The sequence below is a fragment of the Haplochromis burtoni genome, unplaced genomic scaffold (genome assembly GCF_018398535.1).
Source record: "Haplochromis burtoni strain Fernald_Lab_line unplaced genomic scaffold, NCSU_Asbu1 Contig_78, whole genome shotgun sequence".
Lineage (NCBI taxonomy): Eukaryota > Metazoa > Chordata > Actinopteri > Cichliformes > Cichlidae > Haplochromis > Haplochromis burtoni.
The window spans coordinates 692195-713398 of record NW_024582439.1 but is presented as its reverse complement, the minus strand read 5'-3'; the positions used below and the strand labels follow the sequence as shown (position 1 = coordinate 713398).

Here is a 21204-nt window from a genome sequence, read left to right as displayed (position 1 = left end):
TCTGGTTATGTGATGCTGATTCTTTATCCACTGAGCTGAATTGATGCATGTTGACGTGGGTTAAGTGTTACCTCTAATTCTAAATAAATCCCCAACAGTGCAGCAAAACATTTCCATGCCACCACAGCTCCTCCCCCAGGCCTCACAGTGAGAAGAGGAAATGCAGATCTGTTCACCTTCTCATAAAGCAACCTAAATTCATAAAGAAACCTACTGAGATATGTTTAATGTGAGGTGAATTTTATTAAGAAATAGAATAAATATAAGAAACTCCTTGAATGTTGTAGGTGTATATTTTTATTTTAGTTTCTTTTTTTTTCTTATAGAACATTTTTACTTGCCTTACATGAGAATAAATTGGTTTTATTTTGAAAAGCTGCTTTCCGGTATGAGTGGCAGTAAGTGGACGCTGTGGACTGGAATCTGGCGGCTTTTTCTAGAAAGTAAGTGGCGATACTCGTCATTCACCAAACCGGGGTCCTTTGCACATCATCCAGGTGAGAGGCGAAAAAAGACCAGTCACTGTGTTTGATGTCGTTTATAGCCATGACGTCATCGCACAAAACTGACAGCCAATGGGAAGCAATGGAAACTCTGAAACTCCCCATGCTTATCTGGAGGAAAATGTTGTATGTATATCAGATGACAAGGCCCAGGTAATAAATATCTTATATGTCAGTATCTTAACTATCCTATAACATTTGGCGTTTTCTTTAATTTTAACAAAACAGGAATGCGGGTAAAAATGTAAATAAAGACAATAAACACGTGGTACAATAAAATCACAAAACTATATTTAACCAAACTCTGAAATACTCCAATTCCCAAACTCACAGAAAATCCGTATTCAAGCAATTCATCGTTATCCTCAAGTTGTTTTCCTCCCTTTTACATGTAGCAGTTTAGGCTTTTTTTTTCTTCTTTTTTTTATCTGATGGATTACACCATCAGTCACTGGAGAAGAGCCACTGAAACCAAAGTCTGCTAGACTGCCTCCAACCCCCCGTGGATTGGTATGTGTGTCTTCCTCTGGTACTTAGCTCTTCCTGGACTGCAGACCTCTCAGATATTGTGTCTGGAATCTGCTGGAGCCACTCTCCCAGTTTGGGGGTTACAGGTCCTGTAATACTCCTGTAACCACTGGGACCACCCTGGACTCCTCCTTTCCTATCTGCTCCAGTTATTCAGTGCATTTGGTCTCCTCCTTTTAACTGGCACATCTATCACAACCGTAGTCTTCTGCTCTCTGTCATGACTCTGTAAATGTGTAATTTTTACAATAATTTACAATAATTTACTGGCAGCTGGATGACAGAATGTGTTGGATGGATGTGTTGTTGGTTGGACAGCAGTTGCTGACCTGTCTTCCACTGGGACTTGGAGACATTTCTGTGTACTATCCAAACCCAGTGCTTCTCTGTGTGCCAGCATGCATCTTACATGCTGCTACTAAGTGCAGGACTGTCTCAGTGGGACCTTTGCATTGCTTGCATCTTGGGTCCTATCGAGTGTGGCAGACGATTGCTTTTAGGCATCTGGTGCTTTGAGGCTCGCTGTTGTGATCAGAGCCTCTGTGCTGTGCTCGAGGTCAGCTTTTTCTAGCCACTGGTTGGAATTCTTGATGTCAGCAGTTTCCTTTATCTGCAAGATGTTTCTCCTTTTTAAAAAAATAAATAATACATTTTGTATAAATAGCACGCAGAAGATCACAGGTTCGAGGCCACTGTGTCTACTCCAGATGAAGGTGGCCTCTCCTGCAGCTACAGCGCCCCCTGGTGTTCCTTAGAGGAAGTGAGTTTTACAAAAACCGCTGATAGAAGCTCTCTCTCTGCCAGTGAGTCAGCGCCTCTGCAGAGCTGCAGGTCAATCATCTCTGGTGATAATGAATGAATGTTTTAAAATCTCCTTTAAAAGGTCCTGCAACGAATAAACGCTTTTAAAGCTTTTTTCTGTTTGCATCTGAAAAATTTTACTGCTTTTCTGCATGAACCATGGATCAGTTTCGTGGATTATTTAGTAAACTGGACCAAAATGAGGATGGATTCGTTTCTGTGGCGGAGCTACAAGACGAAATGAGGAAGCATGGTATTATTTCAGCGGATGGGAAGGTCCAGGTAACAAATATTCTTAATAGCATCTATATGCATCGGTATTATTATTATTTTTTTTTAAACCTGCTATTGAGAGAGCTGTTTTTGTTTCTTGTAGAGTATCGTCGAGTCTTATGACAGAGACAAAGATGGCCTGCTGGATTATCAAGAGTTCCTCAGCTACATGATGGACAGAGAGAGGAAGTGGAAAATTCACTTTCATGACCTTGATAAGAATAATTGTGGTGAGTTGAAAGTCTTACCGCCTTATAAGTGATACATTTCTGAAGGAAACATAAGAAAAATGAATGATACAAAATGAAGTATGTGTGGACTTCAATCAGTTTTTAAGATCTGCGCCTCCTGCTTTTTTGTCCTTTAGAGAACATAATGAACATAACTCTGCAGAAAGTGTGTTCTAACATGACTTTTTCTTGATAAACTGAATACATTTTTTTATTTTGTTGACGGTGAAATGTGTTTTCAAGGTCAGACACGACTGGCTGGCAGGCAAACAAAAGATCTGTTTATGGTACACAGACCTGCAGCATTTCAGGGACCATAGCACATCATATAGAAACTTCACTTATGAGGAAGAGCAGTATCTGTTTGTAATTTTGTGCATTTCTTCTTTGATCAGGATTCATTGACCAGGAGGACATCATATGTTTGTTTAAGGAGTTAGGAGTGGTCATTTCAAAGCCGAATGCAAAAAAAATTATACAAATGTAAGATTTTTTTGCCCACTACCTCATAGATTCATTGTTGTTTTTGAGTATATATGCATTTATACTTGGCATATAGGTTTAAAATAATTAGCATAATTAGCATTAAATAAAATATATTTAAGGCATAATCGTGATTATTTTGGGTTGCCAGATTAAACGAATGGTTAAAAGGATCCCTCAGTATGGACTCACTACCTGGCTAACCTGAACTTGTTGTATCTCTGAATTATAAATGATTATTACTCAGCTTGCTGTTTTGAAAATGGACAAATGATGTGATGTTAATACGGGATGTGAAAGCTTTATTTCCTGAAACTTGACAAGTGTCGTTGTCTTTGGCAACATCAGGATGGATAAGGACAACTCGATGACGGTGGATTGGGATGAATTCTTGCACCACATCATCCTCAACCCTGTGGATAACATCGGGGAGCTAGTGTCCTCATGGAAACACAGTTTGGTATGATCATTCCCATTATGCTTTACATTTACACAGCGATTAAAATGTCTCCTCAAAAGGTGATCAGTTAAGTCCTCCTGTTTGTACTCCTGCAGGTGTTTGATGTCGGGGAGAGCCGCGGGATCCCCATTGAGTTCCCTGAAGAAGCGTCAGGCTTCAGCGCTTGGAGGACATTTGTTATGTCAGCAGGACTGGCGGATGCTGTGTCCCGGACCATGACGGCACCCATAGACCGCCTTAAAACACAACTTCAGGTCAGCTCCACTATCACAAGGCACTGCAGACAAAAGGAAAAGGAAAATGTTTCAGAAACATCACACAAATTATGTAATAATTATTCAAGCTCAGAGGTTTTACAGAGTTTCTGACTACATCACTCAGCGTAACTATTATGTGGCGCTGGAAGACTCGCAAATTCTGTCAGGAAGAATTAGATAAACTACCAAAGCCCAGGTGCACAAAGCCTGTAGAGTCAAAGCTGTTCCTGCTGCAAAGAAATGGCTCTAAGAAATGCTTAAATAAAGGTTTGAATCATTTTGTAAAAGAGCCACTCATGTTTTAACATCGTGTCACAGTATAGATTAATAAGCAAATATGCTTCTTTTGTCCATCCATCCATTTTCTTAACTGCTTATCAAGGTTGCAGGAGAGCTGGAGCTTATCCTAGATGTACACCAGTGACCACAGACAGGTTACCAGTCTGTCACAGGGCTAACAAAGAGAGACAGAAAAAAACATTAAAGCTATTTAGCATTTTAAGATAATGTAAATTTTTGGGTTCCAGCTCCCCTGTGGCGCTGATATGGGTAAGCAGAAGACGATGGATGGATGTTTCGTTTCGGCTGTGAGCCCGGCCTAGTTTTACATTAGTATCTCTGGCTCTAAAGACAGTCTGTTATCAGCTTGCCTGCCTTATTTTTATGACCTGCATTCAAACTGTTGCTTTTATCTTGCTTTTAACTTTGTGTACCTATATTTATCCTAAAAGTGTTGCTGTTGTGACTGTTCCACATCACTGCACACCTGCACCTCACTGAAAATGACTCTCTGTCTCCACAATAGGTGTATGGATCCAAGGCCTTCTCCCAGGGTTTTCAGGAGATGAGAGGAGGTGGTTTGCGGTCAATGTGGCAAGGCAACGCTGTCAACGTGCTGAAAGGAACGCCACAGTCGACACTTCAGTGTCTTATCTACGCCCAGGTGAGGCTGAGCATTGAGCTGTTCGTGTACAGTTTCTTTTTTTTCGATTGATTAGCACACTCAGATGTCCTCTGCTCCGTTTAGATGAAGGTCTACACCCAAAACAGGACCCAGCAGACTCTGACGGTGCAGCAGCGTTTCGGGTTGGGCTGCATCTCTGGAGCTGTGGCTCACGCTGTCTTCTACCCCTTAGAGGTCAGATCAGTGGCAGATCTGAGTACTTTAACATTTCTGTCCTGAAGTGCAGATCACTGACTGTTTTAATTGTTACTATGTCATTGTTAGACTCATTATAAAGCCTTTTTATTATCATAAACAAATGAGTCAGTCTCTACAGTATCTCCAAAGAGAACAACACATGTTCCAATATTAATATTAAACAATCACCATGAGGAAGTGCGTGAACAACCACACAAATACTTTAGATGCTGGGAAACAGTGATCTTCATCTGTAATCTCATGGCCGTGAATAACTGTATTCTGTATTACTTTGAGGCTGATAAATCGCCACGGCAACGTGGAGTAAACAGGTGAGGAAAATACTAAAACTGAGCTTTTGCTTCTTACATTATGAGAAACTGGAGGATACTGTGTTATTCAACTCAATTTTTCCCCTTTATGCTATAACAACATTAAACTAACATTCTGTACTGAGGCCAGCGTGCTCTGATATTTTTAGGGGCTCTCCTTTGTTTGCGTTCATCACACTAAAGTCTCAAATAACCCCTCCACAGTCAGCAGCCCAAATAAAAGCAAAAATGTTACCACTGATGATATCAACATCATGTCAACACCATCTTATCAACAATAAATGTATTTTTTTAAAATTAAAAACAAAAACAAACGAGCATCATAAAACCAAAATGCACAAACTCTTCCTCCCATCCCACACAGAGCACGTGAATAAATACAAAAAAGATGCATGGTCGACAGCAAACCCCTGTTCCTCTAACTACTAACCTTTCTCTTTGTATTTCACTACATATTTTAATCTTTCTGGTTTTCTGGTGTTTTGAGCATGAGGTCATTTTGAGTTTGATAAATTATACAGCAGGTATTCTGAATCATAAACAGTTGATAGCACAGCAAATGGGTAAAATGGTATATATTCATACCCCCTCTTATTTCAGGACATGTATCTTTTCTGAATTACTATGTGCTACATAAACTTTTTTTCCCCTGTAGAAGTCTAGTTAACAGAAATGTAAAAGTCCAAAATCCCCAAATTATTACCAACATGGCAGGTTAGGGCTCCAGTCATGCCTAGAGACCAGTCAGCAACCAGTTGCTAGGAAAAAGCATTTCTTCTGCAGCCGTTGGTGAGTGGTTAGTGGAGGCTGCTAGCCATTCATAGTGAGTAAATGTTTGCAAACAGTTACACGATGCTGCACTGAAAAACTCCTTGCAATTGTTTGTATCACAAGAAGATCCTGAATTGTCTCCAAACAGTTGCAAACTACTCTCTAAGTGGTGAAGTTTTTTAAGAAGGGAAACTGTTCCCTTTTAATGTAAAAGTTGTGCTATGAGATATGTTTGTTGCAGCAATAAGGCACAGCTTTCCTTTTAATGGTGAATATTCTCTGTTTCTGGTTTGAGCTGCACTTTTAAAGTGCCACTTAAAACTCACAGAGTAACGAGGGCATGGGAAAATACCCACCCATCACAACGAGGGTTTTGAGCCAGCAACCACTTGCCAGTTGGGGAATATGCATTTTACGTAGCAACCATAAGGAACCAAAAGAAAAAAACATGAGGTAGGAAACAAGCAAAAGCAAAAATTTACTGCCAGACAAGTGTTTGGAGAATAGTTATACACTGGAAACATGTGACTGGAGAATTAGGTGAGGAAAAAAGGTTATGATCTCTGTGGCTGTGAAGCCCCACTGCTACTCAAAGCAAACCTGAAGAAAGCTGGTTTAGAGGCTGAGGAATTAAGGAGTCTTGTTTCAGACAATAGATGAACTGACAGGCTTCACCAAAGTCCAGCATAAGCTAAACTGTATGATAATGTAAAATTTGTTTAATCACTCAATGCTGCTCTAGTAGAGTCCAAGAATTGAGACTAATAGACCCACTTTAATTTATTAGTGGGGATCTCTTTTAGCAGTCTCACTCTCCTCTTGTTTGCTCTACAGGTGCTGAAGGTGAGGCTGAACCTGCAGCAGGCTGGCACTTACCATGGCGTTGCAGTGTGTGCCCGATCCATTTATAGAAGTGAGTCTTTGTCTTCCTTTTACAGAGGATTCAAGCCCAGCATCCTCTGTATGATCCCCTATGCAGGTGTGGAGTGTGCTGTTCATCAGGTGGGCCAGAAGACAACAGAGATCAAGTGAACTTTTATTTTGAAAAGATGCTAATTGCTTATTTTGTAATTGCAGTCAATCATGAGCTGGGCAAAAAGCGATCCCGCCTACAACAGTGACTCCAAACTGTTTTTCTTCAGCTTTGTGGCGTTCGCTTCTGGACAAATCACCAGTTACCCGCTGGCGGTGATCCGAACTCAGCAGCAAGCGCAGGGTATCGGCTCTCATTCATTCGGCACAGTTTACAGTTTCATATGAAGCTTTTATGTGGGAATGTTTTACTCATGTTTGTTTGTCTTGTCCTTCAGCTTTCAGATCAGATTCACGGCCAGCCTCGGGTGTATTACCGGGACTGATTGGGATATATGAAAGATATGGAATTAAAGGATATTATAATGGCATGGGAGCCAGCTTCGTCAGGGCGATACCGTGTGCCTTAATGAACTACACTCTGACTAGAAAATTTGAAAATGTTTTTTCCTCCTTGGAGTCTTGAGGAAATTAGAAAAAAAGCAAAAGCTGTGAGTTTTATTTTTGTTAATTATCCAAACACATGTCTGAAAAAAATGCCTGAGATGTGAAATGAGGTCAATCACGAAGTTATGGTTAACTCTGCAGGATTTGCTTTGTTATATTTTCTGTTGACCACGAGCATGGAACCATAATCTGACTGACTTTAAATATGTAATAACCAAGAGTAACAGCTGGCTACTCGACATGCTCTTTTAAAATAAGAAAATATGTTTTTGTGTTGACTGTATAATAAAATGATACATCATAGCATGAATCAGATAGTGTTCATCTGTAATCCTAGTGTCAGTGCTGAGCCTGGATGAATGGGGGAGGTCGCACTGGGGCTGGGGTTAACAACGATCACCTCTGGTTCTGCTGGCCAAAAGCACGCTGATAGAAACTGTGCTACTGTTGGGAAAAGACAAAGGAAGAGGCGACGGGGAAGCCATGTTAGGAAGCAGCGAGAGAGGAGGATGGAAGAAAAGAGAAAGACTAGAGAGAAAATTCAGTGATGTAGTGAAGGACCTGCTTAGGGTTGGTGTGACAGAGGAGGATGGTAGAGATGGGGATAATGAGATATCTACATTTCTATACATTTACAAAAGTGATCATTTTCAATTTAAGTGTGTGAATCTCAGGAGTAACAGATTTAATGTCATGTTTAAAATAAAGATTTAGGAGTTAAAGTCTTCTGGAAGAAATCTTTTTCAGGTTTTGAAGACATTTACCTGAAAGGACTCTTCAGCTCTAAAAGTCAGTCTCAGATATTTAACCCATAGTGCCGTTGTCACGCTGAAGTGGTCGTTGAGAGTCGCTGATCCATGCCTTGATCGTGTGAGTCATTAAGGGTCACATAGGCCAAGTGAATTCTTTGTGAGATCATCCTTATTGAGGGAAATGGTAAAGCCACACAGAGCAAACAATATACTCACCAACAACAATGCTAATATATAAAATAAAATTTCATATGTCACAAAAAAAAAAAGATGAGCACAGTGAAGTTTTGATCCATCGCACTCAGGTTATAAGATTTCGACGTGACCAACAAACTCCATGGGAAATTTTGTCCATGTTTATAGTGCAAAGAGCTTCTCCTCTGAGATTTCGTTGGGATTCATTGGGATTTCGTTATAGCTGGCACAGAACCTCAACCTTACTGAATATTAAATAATAGTATTTTATGCCATGAAGATTCAAGCAACTTGTCTTCATAAACAAAAGACAACATTGCATGTTACTAAAGAAATATTATTATTAAGTTATTACTGATTTAAGTGCAATTGTTGGACTCTGACAAAGTTAGGGAGGCAAAACTGAGATGGTTTGGACATGTGCAGAGGAGGGATAGGGAATATACTGGACAAAGGACTTTGAATGTGGAGCTGCCAGACAAGCGAAAAAGAGGAAGACCACACAGAAGATTTGTGAATGCGGAGAAGGAGGACATAGAGAGGGTTGGTGTAACAGAGGAGGATACTGGGGGTGGATAGGAGAGCAACCCCTAAAGGGAGTAGTCGAAAGAAGACTATAATTGTTACACAAAATGGGCCGTCTGGTGGGCTGATTCTCCTGCAAAGCATAATTTGACATCCCCTCGCTGCAACCTTTGCACACAGTCAAACACAAATGATGAGCTGCAGCAGGTCTATTGCATGTGTAAAATTAGATTTGTATCCCTGTAAAATGCGGAAACTCTTTATAAAATAGCATATTTTAACCCAGAAGTTTACATTTATTTATTTATCACGTATATGTGGTGGAATAGAAGCAAATAATACTACCTTTCAGGGGAATATTGTTTTTTTCTTCACTACAATGAATGTAGTAACTAATTACAAAGTGAAATTAATGAAAATAAATATAATCAGTTTGCTTTTTTTTTTAAAACTGAAGCTTAAAATCAGCCCCAATTATCTATCAGTTATTGTAAACCAGTGTTAAAAGTGATATTCTGAAACATGCTGTTGAACACGATAAGAATGTTTAATTTTTTCGCTTTTATGTTCATATTTTTTTGCACTTTTACTCAAGTAAAATTTCAAAAGAAGTATTTCTACAGCAGTACATTTCAAAGATCGTCTGATACTGATTCCTGCTCCAAATCTCCTCTGGTGACACACGTGAGGCCGTTATCGCGAGAGCAAACACTGGCCCGCGAGTTTCTCGTGTCTCCCACCACCTCCCGTTTGTGAGACCGAGCCGCCATCTTATCGCGCCGAGGAGGAGAAGAGCAGCAGCAGGCAGATATGGCAGACTACAGCAACGTGGCTCCCCCGTCCTCAAACGCCGGTGGCGGCATGAACGACGCTTTTAAAGACGCTCTGCAACGAGCACGACAGGTGAGAACACGACAACGGAATCACTCGGGCTAAAAATATCCCGCAGGCCGGGAACGAATTGCGAGTTTTCGGCGCTTTCTGTCGTTGTGCTCTGAAGGTAGCTGAGCTGAGCTAAGCTAACGTTGCGTTACTCTGAAAACGAAAACAAACGGGAAAACACAACAGATCGCAGCTTAGAGTGGTTAAAAAAATAAGATAATAATTGTATAAGTTAAATGCAAGCTGGTGTTTTTGTGTTGTAGCAAAATTAACCGATTTGCTAAAGTGAAATCTGAAGCTCCCCTTTGTTGGACTTCCGGCTAGGACAGTAGGCCGCAGGCAGCACGCCTCTCCTCTCCAAACGCACCTTAAGAGACACGAACAACAAATACATGATCTCGGGAGCTCACGTGTTCTCTTGTTGCTTCATTTTTTGCTTTCAGATCGCAGCAAAGATTGGCGGGGACGGAGTTGCGGCACCCCCGACAAACGAGTTCGGCTACGGGGGCCAGAAAAGGCCCCTGGAGGACGCTGGTGGGTATTTTCCCATGCCTAACCTGAATATCGGTCAGTGGCTCAAATCGATCTCAATGCAAGTCTTTCTAGTTAATGCCTGCCTTTGTGTTTCATTTTTTAGCAGCTGCTGAAATGCATTTATTCTGTTTTAACGTCCATAACCCAGCATTAAATCTGTTTTTTTTAATCGTTTTTTCCTCTCAGTGTGAATTTTCACCTTTAGATCTAACACTGTACATTATTACTAACCAGTTAAAAGGCAGCAGTATGTTGCACATGGCATGTGTTTAGGGTGATGGTTTTACCTTATCTTCTAATGTCTTGTAAATATTTTAATGTGTCAAATCATTTTTTTTGATTGAGTGGACCAGACTGGAGGCAAATATTGGTTAAGGCGTGAGTGGGTGTAATTAGTTTTACTAGCCTATAAATAGGTTAAGTAGGTGTTTTTTGGTGGTTAATGTGGTCCAAAATGAAAGCATGACAGAGTTTCCAGTTTGCTTGGTTCACACATGTACTGATTATAAAGTCTGGGAAAAGATTGGGGGGGAAGAAATCATGGTTTTAATTACATTATAATGCTTAATCTGGGTTTATTTACTTTCTCTGGGTTTGGAAACTTAACATAAAGTAAAAAACAAACTGTACTTCACAAAGAAATAAGACCAGTTACACACACAGTTATTAACTCTTAACTTCCTCAGCATTCAAGTTGTTGGAGTATGCGCCGACCTGACGTGTAGTTGTTGTATGTAGAAGGTTGGGGCGTAGGGTTAAAATGGAGTTCCAATAATTACGTTGTAGCTCTGGCACGGAAGTATGATTTATGTGCAACTGAAAGCACCTTCAGGACACTTGGATCTAACGCTGCTTTGTATTTGCCTCAGATCTTGGCGCTGGGAGTGACACTCCTGAGTTTAGCGCGTTCCACTAGAGAAGGCTGAAAAACAGGATTTGTTTTGTTCCTCAGCAAGACAGAGCTATTAACACATTACTAGCAGTGCAGCACAGTTCTTGTTCTACTTTTGTTTTGGGTTTTTCTTCCTCACTTAAAAAGTGAGTTGCAGCATGTTCCTGTATAGACGCTGGTCACTGATCTCAGCATGTCTTATTTAGCGAGTCGCAAATACACAATGATGATTTACAGATTATGACTTTTACAGCTTTTCTGTTGCTTATGTTCTCTACCCTCATCTAAGATTGTTAAATCGGGGTTAGTGGGACATCTCAGGATTTCTGAGTTGGAAAAACAATTTGGGGGGTATTCTTCTGAAAAATCTGACATCCTGCTTGAGAGGTATAATTGAGGTATAATCGGGTTATAGGCACTGATCAAGTCAGAACTGGGGTTAACAAACCTTTGAGAGCTGAACAAAAACAGGGACTTCAATAGTGATTTATTTCTAATTTGGAGCCAATGAATTGACTTCATTACTGAGTTAATAAGTGCAAGGACTCTGGCTGCTTGAATAATCTGGCAGATAGAACATTACAGTGTAGCTCTGTGTTGCAGAGTATTGTTGAATTATGTTAAACAAAACTGAGGATTTAGCATCAGCGTTGAGTAGGACTAAACATCTTCAGATAGGATATCAAGCCAAGTATGCATGCAGGAAGCTGGCAGATGAGCGTCTAATCCAGCTGTCTGAACTGTTTAAATTCCACGTAGTGTTGACAAATGAGTTTTAGATGTGTAAAATCAGTTTGTTTTTTCTTTGATTGGGGGGAGCTAATAATGTGATGTGGCATGGGAATAATGAGAGGTACTTACACTGGCTATGTCATTTTTTTCACAGACCAACCAGAGACAAAGAAAGTGGCTACAAATGATGGTAAGTTAACTGAAGGTGCAGTTGTATTTACTACTTTAAAAAGGCCAAATATGTGCAAGAATGTGAAATTTGGTTCTTCAAAATTGTATTTTATTTTATTAAGTCTTCTTTTGGCTAATTGGTCGTCTTCTTGCAGCCTTTTCAGGTATTGGAGGAATGGCTGGTCCCCCAAGGTAAACGGGCATTATCAATTTAAACATGTTCACATACTGTGCTTGGCTTCATTGTATTATAAAGTTTATGTTGATTAATCTCCCGTTATCCTAAGGTCAACATCAGAAGAATTCAAGGTCCCAGATGGCATGGTTGGCTTCAGTAAGTGTTTGTTTTAAAAAAAAAAACAAACAAACTCCAAAAAGCATAACTTCTGTGCTCTTAGAATTTGATATTTATACTTGTTTTTTGTCATTGCCTGTTCTAGTTATTGGAAGAGGAGGTGAACAAATATCACGTCTCCAGCAGGAGTCTGGGTGCAAAATACAGATTGCCCCTGGTAGGTTTGGATTTGCTGCCAGTGCTGAGAAGTCGGAGCATACCAACTGTTTTTGGAGGGTTTTGTGTTTACAGTGTCTTCTCTCTTGTAGACAGCGGAGGGATGCCAGATCGGTCGGTGACATTAACAGGATTACCAGAATCAATCCAGTAAGTGTCACCCCTGTTTCATATGCAGAATTCCTGTGGAAGTTGGTGTGGGCAGCAATGTATTTTTGACCAAAGTCCAAAAGTTGCTATTATAATTTTTGCTGTAATCGAGCAGCCCTACTATCCGTTACTAAACAAAATGGTAATTTTTTTCTCCCTTAAGGACGGCAAAGAGGCTACTAACAGAAATCGTTGAGAAGGGGCGTCCGGCCCCAGCGTTCCACCACAACGACGGCCCAGGAATGACTGTTCAGGAGATTATGGTACCTGCTTCTAAAGCCGGACTTGTCATTGGCAAGGGAGGAGAAACCATCAAAAGCCTTCAGGTGAGCCTCAAGTCAAAGTGAGACAAAAAATATAGAGATAATTAGATGTGATTGCTACTGACTCACCTTTTGTTTTATTTTCTCATTTGCAGGAACGAGCTGGAGTGAAAATGGTCATGATCCAAGATGGGCCCCAAAACACAGGCGCAGACAAACCACTACGCATTTCAGGAGAACCTTTTAAAGTTCAGGTGAGACTTCAGCTGGGATTTTGATGTCATAAAACTTTTTTTTTTTTAATTCCAAGTCTTCCACATGGAGACTGTACTGTAATAATATGTACTTTGTCTCCCCAGCAAGCCAAAGAGATGGTGATGGAGCTGATTAGAGATCAGGGCTTCAGGGAGCAGAGGGGCGAGTACGGTTCAAGGATTGGAGGAGACAGCTTAGATGTCAGTACTTGTCATTTGTTTAATTCATCACGTTGTTGACCAGGGTTTTTGGATCGTGTTAATTTTGCTTTTCTGTCCTCTTATTGTTCAGGTTCCTGTCCCACGTTTTGCAGTAGGAATTGTTATCGGGAGAAATGGAGAAATGATCAAGAAAATTCAGAATGACACAGGCGTCAGGATTCAGTTCAAACCAGGTGAGCATCTAACATGACATTCATGAAGTAAATCAAGCAGTTTAAAATGGTCTGTGATGAAAACTCATGCACCACGCTGATAAGCTGATGTATAACCCCAACCCTATGATCTGAGACCTGAACACATGCACAGTGCATCGCTGGTTAGAGGCATAATTAGAGGAAATACTAGAAAAGTATACATTTGTTTAATGTGACAGCAGTAATAGAAATCAAAGCTGAAATTGTGATTCAGTTGTCTCAAATCGCCCTCCTTCCTCTCTCCAGATGATGGCACCACACCAGACAGGATAGCGCAGATCATGGGTCCCCCTGACCAGGCTCAGCACGCGGCAGAAATCATTTCCGACCTGTTGCGGAGCGTCCAGGCGGGAGGACCTCCAGGGCATGGAGGTGGCAGGGGACGCGGTCGCGGTCAGGGCAACTGGAACATGGGCCCCCCTGGTGGCCTCCAAGAGTTTACCTTTACAGTCCCGACCATGAAGACTGGTCTGATCATTGGGAAAGGTACGTCGCTCCTCAACAGCAGTGGGGCTCGAGCTCAGTTATTAAAACAAACTTTAGGAGTGTAGTGCACTCTTAGTAATCACCTTATGGAGTAAATAATGGTTTAAAATGTGTATGGTCTGTGATGAAAACTCATGCACCACGCTGACAAGCTGATGGATAACCCCAACCCTATAATCTGAGACCTGAACACACAATAGAGAGTGACACGGTGAAGGTAGAGAGATCAGAGAGACGAAAGAGTCAACCAAAACGGTTAAAATATTTTTCTCCCTGTAAACTCTGACCATGTTTCTCTTCCAGGTGGTGAGACAATCAAGGGCATCAGCCAGCAGTCAGGAGCCAGAATCGAGCTCCAGAGGAATCCTCCGCCCAACGCTGACCCCAACATTAAGATGTTTACAGTCAGAGGGTCTCCTCAGCAGATCGACTACGCCCGGCAACTAGTGGAGGAGAAAATTGGGGTGAGTTAACTGTTTTTATAATTAGCCTCCATGTGAAGACTCCGGTATTTATTTTTTATTTACCCCTCTTATACTGACCGCACCATTTCTCTGTTCAGGGACCTGTCACTCCCATGGGTGGCCCACATGGCCCTCCTGGCCCACATGGAGGACCAGGTCCACATGGTCCTCCAGGACCACCCGGACCCCCTGGTGCTCCCATGGGTCCATACAATCCTGGACCATACAATCAGGGCCCACCCGGACCACAGTAAGTACAGTTGCCTCCGCTTTTCATAGTAAGAATATCTGAACATGGCTGACTGAGAGATAATGGTTACTTATTTTCTTCCTTCAGTGGTCCTCCTGCTCCATATCAGCCTCAGGGATGGGGCAACGGCTACCCACACTGGCAGCAGGGCCAGCCTGATCCAAGTGAGTATTTGCTAATGGGGGCATTTGATATGAAAAGCCCTTTGCCATATTTTAACTAACTCAGAGGTTAGAAAGTATATCTGTTAGTCATAAAATACAGTGACCCAACAGAAACAAAATGAAAAACAATGGAACAAACAGGATAAATGTTGGAAAGCGCTAAAGGGTGAAGTTTCAGGGCCAAAGAGCTCGGTGCTTTGTTTTTTAACTATGAATTTGCACTCTGGGGAGAAGCAGTGCCCCCTGTAGGCACAAAAAGTAATTACAGAAGTAAATGCTCTTTTATTGACACTCTTGTTTTTTTTCTTGAAAATATTTGCTTTCAAAATATTATAGCATTTGAGATTTGTGCTAAAACACAAGTATTGATTACATCAGCAGATTTGACGATACATGGTGTCTTATTACAGTTGGCTAGCATTAGCCTTTGCACGTCTTCAGTAAGGCACAACATTGCTGCTGCCAGAATGAGTCCTGGCTGTTGTGTGGTTACCAGCTTGTTTCTTGCGTGCAGATAAAGCAGCAGCGGATGCCAACGCAGCAGCGTGGGCAGCGTACTACGCTCAATACGGCCAGCAGCCGCAGGCTCCCATGACCCCGACCAGCGGAGCGCCCGGCACCAGTCAAGCCAACGGCCAAGGTAACCGGAGTGTTTTTTTCACTTAAAGCAAAGCAGAGGAGCAGAAGAAACGGAAAGTGTTCAGACAAGCTCAGTGTAGTTCAGTAGACTTACCTGATAGTGTGCTGTGCTCATGTCTCATTTGTGTTACTAACAAACACAAGTTGGTTTGGTTTCAACTTTTAAATGACTTTGCTTTTGCAGAGCAGCTTTTTAACATTTTTTTAAATACCCCAGGAACAGGGTAGTTTTCCTCCACCACCCCTAGGCTGACAGCCCAACCCAGGCAGGTGGAGGACAAACTGCTGAGAATGATTGACTAATTACAAGTACCGTTTTCTTTAACAGGTGACCCACAGGCTGCAGGTCAGAGTGGACAGGCAGATTACACCAAGGCCTGGGAGGAATATTACAAGAAAATGGGTATATGAACGTAGTTTCAGTGTACACCTCTTAACACAAGACAGTCTAAACAGCCCTCGGCCATTCAGTCAGCTTCTTTTTCAGGTCTGGGTATTTGTGAGCATTACTAACCTGCCGTGGAGCGTTTTCAAGTGTGCCTCCACTTTGTTTGACTTTTGACGGCTGTGCTGTTTAGACTGGGACACTTTGACTATCTGCAGGACTGCTGTGGACACAGATCCACCTTTATCAGCTCAGAGTAGATTATTTTCTAGACTAAGTCAGGGCTTTATCCACACTGATGGCACAGTCTTCCATGTGCTATGGATGTTTTACTGTTATTGAGTGTGTGTGTTTTGTGGAGTTAAATGATGAGTGTTTGACTTGTGGGGTTGTGCATATAAGCAATGTAGGGTCATTGTTTATGTTTTGTGGTTCGATTTGATGCTTGAATGCTCTAACGTGTTTCTTCCTTTTCACTCTGCAGGTCAACAGAGTCAGCAACCTCAGGACTACACGAAAGCCTGGGAGGAGTATTATAAGAAACAAGGTGAGTGCTCGAGCAGGGTTTTGTGCTAAAACGCGCCGCAGATATGTCTGAAACCCTACGCTGTAACTCTCACTGCCACCCGACATGCACATCTGTAGAACAATGTGACTGGTTTGTTTCCTCCCCATTTCCACCTTCTGTTTCTTCAGCTGGATGAGTTATAAATGTTTACTTGCACATGCTGCATCATAGACTTTACATTCATTCAACGAGAGTAAGACCAAGATCAGCATGCTTTAGTGTATATAGTATAGTAGTATAAGAAACTAAAGCCTGGTGTAATAACCCTTTATTGTGGTTTTGGATGCTAGCATGGAGGAAAACAAGCGTACTACTCCTAACACAGCATAGGTTAGGCTTTTGTCTAGTTAAATAACATCTCATCGCTCCTCCAGCTCTAAGTATGAGTGTGTTTGATGTTAAAGGGTGGTTGCCTCCACAAGCAGCCCTCTTGCTAGTAGAGTTGCTGTTCTCGCAGCCGCCCAATAGAAAGGAAGAAGGTTTCTGACCCGCCACCAAGAGACCTCAGTGGTGGGTTCGTTCCCCTTCTTATAAATCTAATCTGACAAGATTGGAAGCATTTTTTGTGGCCTGAATTTTTTTTTTTGTTCTACTTTTACAATTTATTTAATAGTAGCTGAATGTATGTTGGGAAAGCTGTGTTATGTCTAATGGTTGTTAATATCCTTTGTCCTGCTCTTGTCTGGCTGGTCTGCTTTATATACTTCTACTTCTTTACTTTTATATTATTATTCTTCTCCTCATTATTATTATTATTATTATTATTATTATTATTATTCCATATATTTGTTATTCTCTCACTGATTTAATTTCCAAAACTGGTAAAAAAAAAAAAAGTAAACGCAGAGGAGGAATCCATGGTAGTGAACAGGGCATTCACAGCCAAATGAGTAGATATCTTTCGGCAGGGTGTTGACTTGACACTTATGAGGTCGATTTAATGTTCAAATCCCACATGAACTGACCACATAACCATTAAATGCAAAGTGCCACGCTCAGTGACACGTACAAGTTAATTTGATTCCTGTGGAATGTGAATAATGACTTCAAACATGTTAAACTGGCCTGATTTTTTTTTTTTAATTTATATTAAAGACTCATTTGCATTTTTTTTTAAATAAAATTATTTTCTTTGAGTGTCTAGCAGATGAGTCACCAGGAGCCTCCCTAGTTGAATAGCTGCCTTGTTGGCTTGTGTAACTAACCCAGAGAAGCATATTTGGCTTTCTGTTCCTTATATTTTAGTTCTATAAAAAGCATTCATGAGTTTTATCATGGTGTCTCTTAGATGCAGTGAGAAAACTTCAGACTTGACCTTGAGTTTCTTGGCTGTACAGACTAATTTTTCTCTCTATTATTTTTATCCCCTGCAGGTCAAGCGGCCCCTCAGGCCACAGCGGCAGCGGCTGCCTCTCAACCTGGAGGCCAGCCGGACTACAGCGCGGCCTGGGCGGAGTACTACCGGCAGCAGGCCGCTTACTACGGCACGGCCAACCCACAGCCGATGGGCGCGGCGCCACAAGCTCCCCAGGTACACCCGCCCCGATAATAATGCGCTGTCCACATTCACGTACACTCAGTCGTTTTGCACCGTAACCCGCTTCACTCCTCAGGTTTTCACAGGGCTCCGGTGACCGCAGCAGCCTTACACACTTAACCAAAACCACCTTCCTTCCTACACAGGCTTTTTAGCTTTTTATTTTGGGAAGCTGAGTCCACTGTTTCTGCTGTTAACATGCAATGTATCTTCTATGTATTTCTTCTGCACAGGGCCAGTAATGTGAAGTGGACATAAAGTAAATGCTACATTGTCGAAACAAAATCCTTTGTTAAATGTTTGGATGCAGACGCCTTGATGAAGATCTTAAATTTCCTTGGTTTGAAAGTGTTTCACATAGATGGCAGATTACCCGGCGAACACGTCCTCTTTGATTTTTCTCTTTTTTTTTTCCTTTTTGTTATTCTTTTTTTCTTGTAAATGCTTTGTTTTTAGTGAGGTAATTATACATATGGTCATTCCAGCCCTGTATCTACATTAAATGTGGTTAGAAGTCATGTTTATTAAACTGTAGACATTACCATGTAAAATCATCTCAGTTTTAAAAATTGCTCTTGCCTGTTGTGTTTTTTTGCAATAAAACAAACTGAAACCTCCTGTGTTGGTAAGTTGGGGTGGAGATGTATTTCTGTATGATTGTTTTTGTTTTACCGTGAGGCCGCTGAGCAGGGGGGGGATAGGTGGGGTGGGCGTTGTAGTTTGAACTGATTGTCCAAAACCAAATTGTGCTGTCCTGTCTCTCTCCAACTGTCTATAAGACTCGTAGTCACATTACTTGCGTGCAGTGATGCCGGGTGGTTCAGACTTGTTATTTATATATTTCATATTATTTCTGACTCTAGCAAGTAGAAAAAATGTTTGTCACGAGAAAGCCGACGGTATCTGTGTGTCGTGATCTCATGCATTACCTGCGTTGCTGTGGCACTCCTTCTCACTTTTTGCATTGGTTGCTGATATTGTTGAGGTGTAGTTTGCACTGTATATATATTTTTTTATTTTTTGCTGCCTCCCTTGATAGTCCCTTCCTCCTCCACAGGCAAGTTTAGAAAAGCGGTAAGCCAAGTATCCTTCTCAACATGCGGTTCTAAGAAATGATGCATATTTTTAGTGTTATATATCCATCTACCTTTTGTGCTGTTCTTTTTCCAGGACAGTGAGGTAAAATTGTTTTGAAAAGGAGAGAGGGAGAGAAAAAATGCATTGAAACATTTGTCTTGCCCAATTGTGAACTCACATGTTTACACTTGTCTTTTTTTGAAAATAATGTTTTTAAAAGTATAAAACGATGCAACAAAAAGTGGTAGATGTTGTAGGGTCTGGGGGTGGCTAAGCAGTCGGCATCCATCAGTTGAGCCCTCCTGTAATGTAAGTACAAAAAAACCTGTGATTTGACTTTGAGAAAGAACGCTTTATAAACTGCCAACGATGTAGTATTTTTTTTTATTTTTTCTCAAATATTGCCCTTTCCCCTCCCCCCCCTCCCTCCTTTGTCTTTGGGTAAGTATGAAATGTTCTCAGGAGAGGCTTAGCGCTTCAGAATGTGATGATTCTTGTACCACATGTTTCTGAGACTCTCTTTACTCAGCTCCTGTAGATTGTTTGTGTAGGTAGTTGGATTTCTGAACTGAGGTCTGTTACACTGCTGGTAGGAACTGTTTAAGGATGTCCATGTTGGGGTTTTTTTGCGTTCTGAATATTTGCCAACTTGCCATTGTGTAGTTGATGTCTTTTTAAAAACAAAATGCCATTCATTGCAATATATTTGCTTAGAAATCTCCTGCATAACTCCAGCGTAGCATGCTTAGGTTTCTGCTGATAATCTCTCTCTAATATGTCCTTTATAATAAGCATGTGGAATGCTAGTAGTGGAAGTGCTGCTGATTAGCTCAGTATTGATGATGATTTTTTTTTTATGAATGAGCACTGCTGTGAAAGGCTGTTAATGTTAAAGTCCAAACGATCTCTTTGACTGCATTGTTCACTGACGGCAAAGAGTGCAATATATACATACATATATATCTGATCTTTGCAGTGTCATCCCAGACCTTGCACCTTAGGTTCTGCTGCAATAACACAGGTAAGCGAAACCTAAGGAAAACCAGTGTTTTTGTCCAGTGACATACATGCAAACAAATGCTTACCTGTGTCATTAAACAAAAAGAAAATGTCCAGGAAATTCACAGCCCATTTTTTTTCCCCATGAATGAACTGCATGATGTGAAGTTTTGACAAGTGAAAAGGTTGTTGCATAGGAGGTAATGTCGAATCTGCTTAATATGATAATAGCCTCTATATTTGCACCCTGGTAAGTCTGAAAGTGACTGTATGTCGATGCTTTAGATTGACACTGGTGTAAAACTGCATGCTAAACTGCTAGGTCAAAGAAACGAAACGGTTCAATACATGATTTTTAATAATTTTTTTTCCTGTCGTGGTGTGAATCTGCCCTCAAGTGCAGTGCAAATCTGCTATTGAAACGCCTTCACTTCTCGCTCACAGTGTTGGAGGATGCTGCAGGCTTAGGTCGTAGAATCAGGCCCGTGTCGTAGTTTGTCCCCCCCCCTACACACAAAAGGAGGAATCCTTTGAGTCTATCCTGCTGCTGAACGTAGACCGTTCAAGAGCTCCAGTGATAAGGTAAAAAACCCAAAAAAACAGCAACCCAATGAAATTTAAATTCTTTGATTGCAAAAAGTGTTGGTTAGATTTGTTTTTGCTGCCCGGTTTGACTTGTCTCTTTTTAACCATAATGCCATAGTTTGTTTAGAGTTGTCTGAAAGTTGTTTTTAATCGCTGTGAATGCCTTCATGAGTAACTTTCAGCAGACAGGAATGTGCTTTAGAAAGTTGGATGAGGACAGGAACTTTGGGGTTTATCAGTTTAAAACACTTCTGTAGTAAAAATAAGGTCACTCACTGTTTGTTCGGGGCTGTGTACACGTGAGACACTCAGTGTTTCAACACAGAGTTCGAGGGGTGTAGAAGACTAAACAAGGAGCATGCCTTAGAGGTAATCAAGGTTTCATGTGCTGTGTATAATCTATTGGTTTGTTTCTTGAATTTAACTGTTTTTGGTTTTGAAATGTTGCCATGTTCATTAAAGTTGTAACAAATAAACTGGACCATTGTTGTGGAGTCTTATTTCAAAGGAGGACA

The 21204-nt window shown here is 41.1% G+C and overlaps 2 protein-coding genes across 8 annotated transcripts; both read left to right on the top strand.

Moving 5' to 3' along the window:
- Positions 1–1361: 1361 nt before the first annotated feature.
- slc25a24l (solute carrier family 25 member 24, like) lies at positions 1362–7561 on the top strand. 2 transcript variants are annotated; one of them, XM_042222005.1, is made up of 11 exons: positions 1362–1862; positions 2001–2114; positions 2209–2335; positions 2731–2818; positions 3167–3278; positions 3374–3532; positions 4341–4478; positions 4563–4673; positions 6614–6781; positions 6857–6995; positions 7090–7561. In XM_042222005.1, the coding sequence occupies exons 2-11, from the start codon at positions 2073–2075 to the stop codon at positions 7275–7277; spliced, it is 1272 nt and encodes a 423-aa protein (XP_042077939.1). In that variant the 5' UTR covers positions 1362–1862; positions 2001–2072; the 3' UTR covers positions 7278–7561. The 2 variants fall into 2 exon arrangements, with proteins under 2 accessions (XP_042077939.1, XP_042077938.1); XM_042222004.1 differs by having other exon boundaries at positions 1362–2114.
- Positions 7562–9463: 1902 nt separating this feature from the next.
- Positions 9464–21170, top strand: fubp1 (far upstream element (FUSE) binding protein 1). 6 transcript variants are annotated; one of them, XR_001336383.2, is made up of 20 exons: positions 9464–9633; positions 10056–10179; positions 11925–11960; positions 12097–12133; positions 12229–12275; positions 12382–12453; positions 12545–12602; positions 12766–12928; positions 13021–13119; positions 13225–13320; positions 13412–13514; positions 13782–14021; positions 14325–14485; positions 14584–14735; positions 14823–14899; positions 15414–15539; positions 15867–15941; positions 16408–16470; positions 17865–20126; positions 20549–21170. XR_001336383.2 is itself a non-coding variant. In XM_014334297.2 (20 exons), exons 1-20 carry the CDS (start codon positions 9541–9543, stop codon positions 18268–18270), a joined length of 1989 nt encoding a protein of 662 aa, XP_014189783.1. In that variant the 5' UTR covers positions 9464–9540; the 3' UTR covers positions 18271–21170. The 6 variants fall into 6 exon arrangements, 5 of the variants coding, with proteins under 5 accessions (XP_014189783.1, XP_014189784.1, XP_014189782.1 ...); XM_014334297.2 differs by having other exon boundaries at positions 17865–18022; positions 18262–21170; XM_014334298.2 differs by having other exon boundaries at positions 10056–10146; positions 17865–21170.
- The last annotated feature ends 34 nt before the right edge of the window (positions 21171–21204 follow it).